Here is a 12,952-nt window from a genome sequence, read left to right on the forward strand (position 1 = left end):
CAACATAGTGGATCACAATGTAAAATACAGGGCACCAGTCGTCTAAACTCAATCGTATATCATGGTGCATCCAGGTGGAAGAATGTGTTTGTCTTCAAATGTCTGGGTGTGCCGCCGCAGCACAGTCAGAACGGGTGTGGCATCGCTTCTCAATCAAACACCTCATGAGCATTTATCTGTGACTGCAGTGACTCAAACAGCAGGAGTAACTCAAATTGGTAAATCATCAGTGAGTACTGACGATATTCTGCTGCACTCAATAAAATGAGCTGAGCTGAGGAAACTATTTTTCTATAAAAACCAAAATACAGGAAGCAGACTAGGAAAAAGTGGGACTGAGGATATTATTCAAATGTTTTTCAGCCTACAACAGAGACCTTGTGTAAACCATCCCAGGGGCGAAGGCCGAGGCATTCAGGAAGTGATTATCAGCTCAGGAAAGAGTTTGGTGGTGAGACTTTTGCAGGTGCAGGACCAGATTGGTGACCTGTAAAAACTTATCAATGAGGAGATAACTCAGATAAACCAGAGAAGCCTGTGTCACAATATGTATTGATGGTTGGGACTGTACAAATTAATAACAAATTATATCCTGGCAGTGATACAGCGTGTGACAGAGATGACAGAGGTGACAGGAGTTTATTAACCCTTCAGTGAATGTAAGCAGATACTGTTCACTTAACTAGAGCTCATTCTGCCAGGAAGATGGCAAACACTTTCAAACCCAGTGAGTGGAAACTGGAGACTAGTTATTCAGTGTACGATCATAAAGATCAAGAATCAAAGAAAAGCATCACATCCTGACATTTGAAAAGCTGGAACCAGCTAAAAATGTGGTATTTTTGCCTTTAAAAAATGACTGAAATGATTATTTAACTGGCAAATTAACCACCAAGTGATTAATTAATTGACAGTTCCACACAGATAAAAGCACAATTTTGCTTTATTGAAATGTGACACTTATTTTAGAATAATTTATATATCTTAACAAAAATAAGAAAAGGTTTTTCTTTTTTCTACTTTCTTAAGTAAAGATTTCATGTCTTCATCAGCTGAGCCGTGTGTCCGTCATATTCACCTGTTTATCTCTGATCTGTGAAAATTCAAAGCGCACTGCCAGAAATAATTAGTCAGTGCTACATGGACAACATGCTCACACTGCTAATGTTCTGCAACGGCTGCAACGTGGTTCACACGCACACACACTGTTCTCACCCTGCAGCCGACCACTTTCCCGCTCTGACAGCTGAGAGTGACAAACTAATGCATTATCTGGGGCGTTTTAATAGCAGGTGGGTGTGATGATTAATTCGACTGACACATGCACTCAAAACAAAAAATACAGAGACGGATGGCGACATTAACAGGAATCGATTACTCAAGACAATCCAGGGAAAACCCATCAAGTCTGGACTGATCCTCACGTTCAGCCAGAGAGGAGCGGATCTCAGAGCGTCGCAGAGACCGGACAACACCTCTCCAAATTATGTCCAATAAAAAAAAGCTGCTCATGAGTCCACGTGTTTTTTTTTCACATTTAATTTTCCATATAAATGAAATATGTACATTTAACAGATATTTATTCATTTATGGGGATAATAAGGTGGTTTGAAGGTGGTTTATTGGTGGCATACACAGTGAAACTTTAATTTTAAGAAAACCATTTGAGCTGTAGGAGTTACTCAAAGAAGTTTGGATGCGTATGTTGTCTTTCAGTTTCACTGGCAGCAGGTTTTAGCCTGTAGACTCTTGCACTGACCAAATAATATGAGCTCTGCTGCTTGAAAGTTTTGTTCCCGCTTTGTTTCTAATATTGATGGTTATAAAGCCAGACTTTTACACTATACATGTGTTTTTTTGTTGCTAATTGTAGGATATTATCTTTAATAATAACTATATGTGCTGTCTGTTCTGTGTTGTTTTTGCTGGTGATTGTTATAATTACATTATTTACTTAGAGTCGAGAATTAGCAATAGTTTCATGCCTTGTTTTAAAACTATGTAAGACTGCATTGTAACTATCAAATAAGTGAAATAAAATGAAAATAAACTCACGTCCCTCGTGCTCTGCTGCAGGTAAAGCACTTCGGACTCCTGGCTGCCGACGCTCAGGTGAGGCATACTCTGCAGATACACCGGGGACACACACTGCATCATGGGCTGAACCGTAGGCTGCTGCATCAGGTAGTAGGACTGCTGCTGCACGGCCTGCTGCACCGGCATCAGGTACCGCACCGTCTCGTAGGAGCCGTTCTGCACGTACGGCATCGGGGACACTGACCCGGTCGAGATCACCTTTCCGGTCACCGTCTCCGGAGACGCCACGTTCACGGTCCGGTAGGTCCTCGTCGTCGTCTTCTGGCTCGTCTGGAGAGACATCTTGATTGATCGGCGGAGCGGATCAGGTTAAGACCCCCCACGGAACACAACAACAGCAGAAGAAGAAAGTTGGAGTTTTTCTCAAAGCGGAGGTGAAACCACTTCAGGCTCCTCGGGTTGTTTCCCTCGTTGTGACGGTTTTTTGTTTTCAGGTGTCGCGGAGCGGAGAGGTGAACCGCCCCAGTTTAACTTCCTCCTCTGCTGGGCAAACTAGAGAGGTAAGTCCGGTTAGAGGAGTCCTTCCATGGAAAGCTCAAACCAGACTGGGGAGGGAGGTGCTCCGCGCTGCCGGTCCGTGCATCGAGAGGTGGGAGGGCCCAGAGACAATGTAGCTCACAGCTGGCACAAAGTTCAACCTGACACCGCGGTGAAAATTAGATCACACTTTTTATTGTGTAGTTACAGGAGGAGGGAGTTTGGCTCCAGGTCCTGACCCTTTGTGTACGTGTGTGCGTGTGCGTGTATGTGTGTATGTGTGTGTTTAGTGCAGGTGCTCTGGTTTCCTTCCACATTACCGAAAAAACATACAGGTGCAGTGGACATTTTAATTGTTAAAATGAGTTCTCCTTGTCAGAATGATCTTTTATTCAGTCAGATTTACTTCATAGTGAAATCACCTGCAGGGGGTCAATTAAAGGTTATTTAGCTGAGTCAGCCACTAGGTGGAAACAAACCTCTACCAATCACAGACAAGTGACCTGTTGCATGGTTGAGCACAGGTGCAACTAACAGCACAATAACCAAGATATTTGCCTGCACTTCAGTTTAAAAAAATGAAATAGAGCACTAAATTGTGTACAATAACTAAATAGATAAAATATATTGAAATAAAGATAGAAATTTGAGATAGAGCCATAACATGATTATATTATGCACTACACAGTGATAGTAATATACAACACATTGTATGTTTAAGTTATGAATAATTTATACATATACAAAGGACATACAGAGAGAGCTCAATCAGCAGCTTAGTCTGAAATATGACATATGATGGATTGTGTAATAAATAAAAGTCCATGTGAGCCAGATCAACCTGTTAAGCCGCACCTGTTGTCGGCCCCTTCTGACCCCCCACCTACAGCCCTCTCAGTATGTACCCTGCTGCCTCCAAGTTCCCATTAAGTCCAGTGCAACCAGAACTCCTGTGCTGGAACAACACTTAATTTGTCAATACTTAGTTTGCAGTAATTTGATCAAACACAACTTTATTTAGGAATACGCTCCACATGACTAACTAAAACTAGAATATTAGAGGTAAAAAAAATTGAATAAAATGTGAATGACACGGACAGATATAATCCTGAAATTGTGAAATAATCAAATCATTTCTTATGAAATTGTATTTCATCCTGCTTATTTTCACAATGATAGGTTTTATTTTATTTTTTATTTTTTTATTCCACTCTGGTAGTTTACAGTCTGATTTCATCAGTCATGTTATTTATTTCATATTGTGTATTTTAATTTTGTCATCGTGCACGCTGGCTTACTAAAATAAACTGCACCATTATCAATAGTATTGTTTATACTATATTGATTACACCTGCTTTTGTCGCCATGGTAACTTAAACCGTGAGAAAGGTCTAAATGCGTTTAACCTCCACTCTCGCGATGTGCTGCGAGAACATCAACGTATTGAAGCCCTCAATCAGGAAACGTCTTTTATTTATCGGACAATAATGGCAGCTACCCAACGACTCCGTTGTTCTCTACGCGGACAAGTCGACATCAGAAGGTCGCCAATGTTTCGGAGGTCGCTCTGAAGCCGCCATTACACCCGGTGAGAGAAAGCAACGTAGATTATGTTGCCGGTACACCGTTGACAAAATGTCGTTAGCCTACAGCTGTTTGGCACCTCGTTGTCCTTCAACGCCGGCTAGCTCCGTTATTTCTCGAGCCTACCGGCGGCCACCAAACTGCACTCAAAAATAGATGGATTTAAAGACGCAACGTCTCTCGGTTGACGTATGTAAATGTTAGAACTCGATTTCAGACATTTTACGAATGTTTAACAGCCAATCTTCAAATCGGGATGATAAAATACAACATTCAGTCGCTGTTTTGGTAAAAAAAAAAAAAAGAAAAGAAAAGAAAAGAAAAAATGTAATCCAGGCTCCTGTGTTTCCTCCCTCGTCGAAACCGAAACGCACATCAGTCTACAAGAATTGTATATTAGCCTGTAAAAATTGCTTGGAAATAAACCTGCGTAGGTAATTGATTTATTTGATGAATTGCAATGACATCATGTCAATCTCAAAAACGCCACGCGGTAATGTACCCGTTATCCTCATTGTGCAAAACCTTAAAATGCTGAATTTTTGAATGGGGTTTTGCGTATACGGGTCTGTGGCCTCTATCGTGAACAATGTTGGCAGAATTTGTCACATTATCTGCTGTAAGTTAATTTTATTTGAGTTTGTGATGCGAATGTACTAAAGGATTAAGTTTATAATACTAATTAGATAAACAATAAATTGTTTATATGGCGCTAGCAGCTTGTTTAGTTCACCAATGCTAAGCAATCAAAAAATAATGTATTTCGAAATAGAAACCTCATCTCAATATATCCATTCATATTTGTGACCGTTCAAAGGTGCCAGTGGTGTTTCTATGTGTGTATGCATATATTATTTGTATGTATTTCACAGATATTCTCTGGCGATTGTAATCGTTTATTCCTTGATTCAGAGTGAAATTATACGAAATGTTGAGTTTAAGATAAGAGCAATGTGTCTTGTTCAGAAAAGGCTCGCAGTTTCTACATGATTTCATAATTTCATTGCTAATAAGTTTGCTGTACAAGCTCTAACCCCCACAAGTGAAGTTGTTAGCTTTTATTTTGAAGTGAATCTCTGGTCCCTGTCATGGATGCAGCGCCACTGGAGTTACGTAATCCAGCCTGCCTGCCGCCATCCTCTGTAATAATCCTGCTTGCACCCACTGGTTATAACAGGGGATAAACTCCCTTTGCCATACATGTTGTTATTCTTATATATAAATTTTCCCTTTTTGCTACATCATATACTTCATTTTTTATTTGTTGAAGTGACCTAAAAACAAAACCTAGTTTAACATCTTTAACTCTGCCAGTCTATCCAAACAAGAACATTAATAGTTTAAACCCACAGATGTAAATTTTGTTTGTGTTAATTTGCAAAGGCTGTCAAAATGCAAGGTTTAATTTTGAATAAAAATGTAGAAAATGATGTACAGCACATCTAGAATATTTAAGTTTGATGGAATGATGCAGCCATACAAAACCTGGTGTCTTGAATTTGAATTTTGTATCAAATTTGGAAACGGCTAAGTAAAGAATTCAAGAAAAATGTCATGAAGTTTGGCAAAACATATTTTCTTTTGACAGAAATCATAACAGAACATATTAGTGAGAAATGAGGTTTAAAAAAAACGAGGCAAAAGAGTGAAAACATTTTCTCCAAGTCAGAGTAAACAAGGGTTTGCCTCCAAATGAAATGGATGAGACTGTCTCAAGGTTGACCTTTGATCTTATGTCTCTTTAGTTGCTTCCCTGGCCTTGCTGCTCACCCACAATGCATTGCCAGAGGCTTTTGTGTGTCTCAGACATACCAATGTAACCGTTGCCACCACTCCACCTTAAGCACACCACAACAACACTGCAGAAAGGTAGGAGGCCGTTGACCGTTATTTGACTCTGTCTGTCTGCATCCCTTGTTTACTGCTGCTGTAATCTAAGGCAGATGCTCTTTCATTCTATTGTTTTCTGTTAATTATGTCTGCTCTGTATATAGATGGAATAATATGAAAACCTCTCTCTGTCTTGTTTTGTCCAGGTCCTGCCCTGGTTGGTCTTGTTCACTTTCAAACTGAAATCATGTCTGGCTCAGGCGACTTACCAGGTGAGTAGTGGCAGTAGTTTGGGAAACACCCCTTACTGTTTCAACATGACAAAGCCTTTATGGACAAAGCCAGGGCCATAAAGAAATGGTTGTCCCAGTTTGGTGTGGAAGAGATTCAGCACAATCAAAGACCTTTGGGAGGAATTAGAAACAGTGACTGTGAGCGAAGCCTTAATTTTGTAACATCAGTGTTGGACTTCACTGATGCTCTTGTGGCTAAATGTGAGTAAATCTAGTGCAAAGCTCTCCAAGAAGAGAGGAGGCTACAGCAGCAGATGGCCATGATTTTGGAACAGCATGGTCGGCAATGTTTGGATGTCCACTATGGCTGAACAATAAGATATGCAAAAAAAAAAAAATCATATTGCAATTATTAAACTGCTGCTCCTGTAATTTGGGTAATATGATGCTCTTCCTCGCCTCATTGTTCCTCCACTTTCTGAGAAATTGGTTTTAGTTGGTTTTTGTTTACCTCTTATGTTGCTTCACTAAATCCTTCAGGATGTTTTGTATGGGCAGACGCCACAAAGCAGAATTCTGGTTTTCAACCACAGACTGGAAGGAGACAAATACACCAGAAAATACAGACTAACATGTTGCGTCACACAAAGCAGGGGATTACACAGATTGTTTTGTCTCTCACACCAGACAAATGTTAGGTGACCGGAATCGCACACAGTCACAGTGTGAGACACTGTTTGATCAAATCTATTTATATCTGTAACTGCCTGAAATGAACAAGAACAAAAAGATGTGGTCTCATGGTAGCATGAAATTGGAGCTTCCAGCTGTTGCAGTCATTTCATAACAGTAAACCAATATGCACTGAAGATTTATAAACCTACTAATGCTGCGTGTTCCTAGGCTCAGGTTTCCACATGGGAAAACCTACCAACAGGTGAGGCAGGTAATGTCTGTCCCACCTACTGCCCATGAGTGAGCAGCCATAATTTGCACATAGTAGCCCGCTGCAGTGATCTGTAGTGCTGTAAAGGGACAGATATCAACAGATAGGAAAATATAGGGTATTGCCAGCCTTATAATTTTACATGTAGAAATACTTAACTCTGTATCTGAAACCTCCATAATCCATTATCGTGAGGAAGCCTCTGAGTTATACGCTCCCAGTTTCACAAAGTGAAGAAGAAGCTGTTGTTTAGTTGCTGCTGTCGTTTGCGTCCGCAGCCATCGAGGGTTCCGGGATGGGCGGGATGAAGCTTCCCATCGGGATGACCCGACGAGCCCTAAGCTACGACGACAACCTGGAGGCCCCAATGTCCACGCCCCCCCACGACATCAGCATCAACACCCTGTGGAGACGACCCATCATTCCAGAGAGGAAGTTCACACAGCTGGCTGAGGTGAGACACAGCTGTCTTCTCATTATTATCACATGTTTTGTTGTCATGATGATGATGATGATGATGATGATGATGATGTGTTGTTTCTACCAGGAGGATGAGAGTGGTGCGGTGAGTCATTCTACAGTGCCGGACAGCGCCGCCTCCAGGTCACCAGGCGTAGTGAAAACCAAGGCGTCCTCCATCATCATGAATTCCCTCATCACCAGTATGTTACATCTATTTATGACAATAATATACTGTTTATATTTACCCTGCCACAGACCCTGTAAATGAAGTAAAGTAAATAGAATAACAGGAAAGAGATACTGTCACTTTAATTCATTACTAAATGTATTAATTCTCTCTCCTCTCAGAGCAGACTCAGGATAGTATGTACAATTTTGAGCAGAGGGCGGGGCTCACCGACAACAGCTACACACCGCACAAAGGCCTCACCGCTGAGGAGACGAGACACCACCACCGCATACCCGAATCCCTCCAGGTAAAGATAAGCAACTTTAACACACACACACACACACACACACACACACATCTACAACCGAGACGCAGCTGATTACTTATGATAAAGTGGGTGTTCCGGCCAGAAACCGGCCCTGCGGAGAAACAGTTTAATGGGCTCCACTGGTGGCGGCGTGCTGCTTCATGTTCTGGTGAGACAAGAAATAAATTTAGAAAGTCCAATTTGGATAAAAGATCCATTAGTCTGAAGACTTATCAGATGCTGCACAGCAGTTTATATCACTGAGAGACAGGATTTTACAACTCTGGAACGTTGCCATGGAGACAATCGTTTTATCTTTCGCTGGCTGACAGTAGAAATGTGATCTTGCAATTAATTAGATGAATGGCGCAAAATTTCACTTTGTATGTCTATTGTTTCATTCTCTTGTATGTTTTTGATTTAATCCCCCTGAACGCTCCATGTAGAGGGGCTGTGTAGTTGTAGGATGACTTCTTAATATGAATTTAATGACAACTGCAGAGCTCTGGCGATGAAATGTACCTCCCTGTACATCTACAATTTTACTCACTTACCCATATTTTACTCTTATCCTGTGTTTTATTTGAAGTGTTGATCCATAAGAAGAAATATTTGTGGTTTTAAGAACCAAAAAAAATTTTTTAATGTAGTTTTACATCTCCAGGCTTCTCTCTGGAGCGCTAGTAACAACAGGTCGGTGAGCCAATCAGAAGAGAGACTCTGATCCTCTCTTCTGATTGGGTGACTGTTTTATGATTTATCTACGGTAATAAAAATATAGCTGATTTCAAGTAAACACTCAGAGAAACCAAATCCTGCAAGGTTGGATGGTGGGTCCAGGTGGGTGGGGCTTGGGGCATGGCTGAGAGTGGTGACTGCTTTGTTGTGACATCACAAGGTTACAGAAGTCCCGACGGCTCGTTTTAGGACTTGGTTTCTGAATACAGGCTGTGTGCATTTCTCTGTGGACTGAGCGCTTTGATACTTTCACATTATTAATATTGAACCTAGACCTGCTTTATAATCAAAACAGACATGGAAATCTACCGTTATACAATATGGGAGCTTTTTCTTTTGTTATTGCTCTTCAGAAACTACAGATCCAGAGCATGGAGGCCAGAGAAGAGCGACAGAACTCCTCCGCTCAGTCCACTCCATCCAGCACACCACACAGCTCCCCAAAACAACAACGCAGGTACACACACACACACACACACACACACACACACACACACACACACACACACACACACACACTGTCCTGTGGCCTAAATCCTGTTTGAGTCTGTCCATCCTGACCCAAAAAAAGGGATTAACACTGAAAATCAATAACAAGTTAACTGTATGTTTGTGTGTGTGTGTGTGTGTGTGTGGTTGAGTGTGTGTGTGTGTGTGTGTGGTTGAGTGTGTGTGTGTGTGTGTGTGGTTGAGTGTGTGTGTGTGTGTGTGTGTTTGTGCAGGAGCTGGTTCAATAGTACAGGTTCAGAGCTCAGCATCAGCTCCTCCAACAGCAGTGTGGACATGGGAGTGGGAGACATGACAGCAGCAGGAGGAGGAGGAGGAGTGGGAGGTGCGGTTGAAAAGTGGGGCATCTTCACGCCCCGTCCACTCGTCCAGAAATCGACCTCTGACCTGGGATCAGACTCTACAGCTGCAGGTGAACAGCACTCCTTCACAGTGAGACACTAGATCCTGAACCCTGGTGTAAGAACAAAACCCCAGAAAGTTTCCCTTTTTTCTCACACCGAAACAGCCACATTTAAGTTCATAGAAGTTTAAAGATTCAATTATTCATTGATTTTCATAATTCCCATGACGTCATTTTTTTTTACTTTGATCAAATAAACCACACAGTAAAAGCTCAAATAAACCACCGTGAACACAGCTGCCAAGACTCGCTCATGTTTGCATGATCGTAAACAGAAACTCTGTGAAAGGTGATTTCAGGTAATTGTTCACGGGTGAACAAACGACCTTCAGACCGACGGTAAATACTGACTTACATTTGGAGCTGACAGTCCAGTGAGTCTGTTCACTCATTGGCTTTTGCCAAAAGTGGAGAAGAGGTTCTCTGCTTCATAAAAGCCACGTCAGTTTTAGATCGTTGACGGCTGCTGAGAAACAACATCTAGATTTTCACATGTGGGACGTTTCAGTTTGTTTGGAAACTATCAAAATCTTTTTTCCAGGATGACTTTCGGTAGGTCATTTACAAAAAATGATAGAAGTTTAGTTTGAGGAGAGAAGTAACGACGGAGAGAAAGGTCTGTAGACTCGACTGCTTGATATAATGTACAAGGCTGGACCGTAGGCTCCACATAAATATGCATAACTGGAAATATACACAAACAGATTATATTGATGATTTGCATTTATTGATTGAATGCCTATCTAACTAGAATACACAGAGATCTAAAAATTTTTTGGTTTAAGGAATTAATATAAAATGATGATCTTAAAATACATTCAAAAGACCTTTTAAGAAATATCGTATTTTATCTTTATAAAAAGTTAAACTTCAAAACTATTCATATTAAACTTTTCAAAGCCAGAGTTACAAAGTGCCTCACAGTTACAGAGAGATGATAAAAAGCATGTGAATAAAAGAACTTATCACAGCAAGAGTGTATCAATGAAATGCCTTTGAGGACAAATAGAAATAGAAGGGAAATTTTACAAAAGAGGATCATGTGTTAATGTGTGAATGTGTGTGAGTAGTATAACATTTTAATTAACAATGTTACATTTTAAACATTTATGAACTCTTCTTTACACAAATTACATTCATTTATTTTTTTAATATTATTAAATTTAAATACACTAAATGTTTCCTACTGTAATGTGGTTGTAGTATTACATTGTAATCCTCTTACCTAGTTAAACCAAAGTTTGTCATTGCAGAACACACACACACACACACACTCAACCACACACTCACACACTCAGTCACATTCAGTGTGTGCAATCAGGTATGAAGACACACCTTGAAAGCCTTGTTATCTAAATCCTTTTCTCTTTTCCCAGCAGGCTTTGCACTGCAGGCGTACCGTGGGGCGCAGAAGCCGACCCCCATGGAGGTGATGAAGTCGCAGGCCACGCGGCTGACTGACAACGCCTCCGCTCAGAGGGTGGCCCCTCCCAAAATGGAGATTCCCACAGTGGAAGGTCGGCGGCAGGGAGCGCGACCGCACAAGCTCAAACCCAGAGACATGAACATCCTGACGCCCTCCGGCTTCTGAGAGGACACACGACATCTGTCGAGGCTGCACGTCGCCCAGACGCTAAAGGTCCCATGAGATGAAAACCTCACTGTTGTTTCCGTGTGTCCCTGTGTGTACTGTCACACAATCTGTTATTACTTTTAGAATATGTCGCAGTGCATTTCATTTATTACTAAGACAAAATCATTTAATCTTCAGTCAAAGATTTTATAGATTTTGAGGCAAGTTTGTTTAAAGTAAAGTATAAATCCTGCAGGTCTTACAACTACAATACGTCTTATATATATTATCTATATTCATAGTTTTATTATGTTAGCATGTTCTCAGATCTCAAATTACTTTAATGGTTAAAACCACAAAGCTAACTGTTGCTAGCAGTATATGCATATGTTAATATTTGCAGCAACATCATCAATATTGTTCGTATGTTTGTCCTTTGACAAAGACTTAAACATTTCTTGCTTTCATGCTGATCTTGATGATATTTTCCTCCTCTTCCTCTTCCTCAGTAGCAGTTAGCTTGGAGGTGAAAACTTGCAGCTGTGCAACCTCCAAATTATTTCATGGGACCTTTTTAATAGCAGCTCCGACATTCAGATAACCACTGAACTGTCCACCATCTTCGCCACTAAAACAATTATGGATATAATAAAAAATAAAATTTCCCATCTGCACTGCTTGTAGGCGTATATAGTGTTGCTTGGCTGTAAAATCTTACTCTTGACATTTCTCGTATTCTTCACTCTGTTAACTGTAACATTGATCTGCAGCACGGTGGCTGAAATAGAGCATGAATCTGCCCCCGAGTCTAGATAAGATGGAGGGAGACTGTCAGAAGGTGAAGATGATGGCGATCCTGTTTTAAAATGATTCCCTGTAAATGCACTTTATCCCCACTCCTCCCACCACAGACTCGATCAGCGCGATTATCCAACCTGACCCAAACCCGACTGTGTTCCAGGATTCAGATTAATGCAAGAAAACGTTCTCTGCTTCAGTGTTGATAGTCTTAACATCTTTTCATTCATATTCTTAAAGGGGCATTTCACTAAGCAGGGTGGAGAGAGTAAATCTAACCAAATCCTAACCAACAGAACAAAAAAAACAAAAAAAAAAACAAAAAATCCAAAACAAGTTGTAAAATGTTTGACTCAGGAAATGTAGGAAATTTGGCAGGCTCCTGCTCACTGAAACGTTCCACTTGTTTGTTTTGTAACAGTTTTATTAAGATGTTTTAATGTATAGATGAAGTTTTTTTTTTTTTTTTTTTTTAATCTACTACTGTAGCAACAGATTTTATTTCGTTGGGATCAGAAGGAAAAAAAAGAAAAAGTGCCCACCTGGTGTGTGTATGTGTAAAAACCCGAGCTACATGTGACTCGCACACTGACGCCGCCTGCAGGTTTTAAGGCGTCTCTCGGTGTGCTCAGTCTACATGTCTGCCTCAGTTTTTTACCAGCAAATATGAAGGATGTTTGGGATGAGTTTTGGTGCTGAGCCGCTGAGAATGTGCACGCTGGCTGAAGAGAGAGCTGGTGAGAGCACCGGCTGCGTCCTGCAGAGATCTTTGTGGGGGTTTTTTTAATATAAAATAAAAAAGAGGTTGCTTTTGGTTGTAAAGATGAA

At 40.8% G+C, this 12,952-nt stretch overlaps 1 protein-coding gene across 2 annotated transcripts; it reads left to right on the forward strand.

Annotated features, from left to right (window-relative positions):
• The first annotated feature begins 4,022 nt into the window (after nucleotides 1–4,022).
• Nucleotides 4,023–12,450, forward strand: LOC111217157 (putative monooxygenase p33MONOX). 2 transcript variants are annotated; one of them, XM_022738901.1, is made up of 9 exons: nucleotides 4,023–4,162; nucleotides 5,904–6,027; nucleotides 6,195–6,260; nucleotides 7,446–7,621; nucleotides 7,715–7,829; nucleotides 7,978–8,105; nucleotides 9,197–9,300; nucleotides 9,566–9,762; nucleotides 11,130–12,450. In XM_022738901.1, the coding sequence occupies exons 3-9, from the start codon at nucleotides 6,236–6,238 to the stop codon at nucleotides 11,342–11,344; spliced, it is 960 nt and encodes a 319-aa protein (XP_022594622.1). In that variant the 5' UTR covers nucleotides 4,023–4,162; nucleotides 5,904–6,027; nucleotides 6,195–6,235; the 3' UTR covers nucleotides 11,345–12,450. The 2 variants fall into 2 exon arrangements, with proteins under 2 accessions (XP_022594622.1, XP_022594623.1); XM_022738902.1 differs by having other exon boundaries at nucleotides 11,133–12,450.
• The last annotated feature ends 502 nt before the right edge of the window (nucleotides 12,451–12,952 follow it).

Source organism: Seriola dumerili, unplaced genomic scaffold (genome assembly GCF_002260705.1).
Source record: "Seriola dumerili isolate Sdu_G_001 unplaced genomic scaffold, Sdu_1.0 BDQW01000040.1, whole genome shotgun sequence".
NCBI classification, from domain to species: Eukaryota; Metazoa; Chordata; class Actinopteri; order Carangiformes; family Carangidae; genus Seriola; species Seriola dumerili.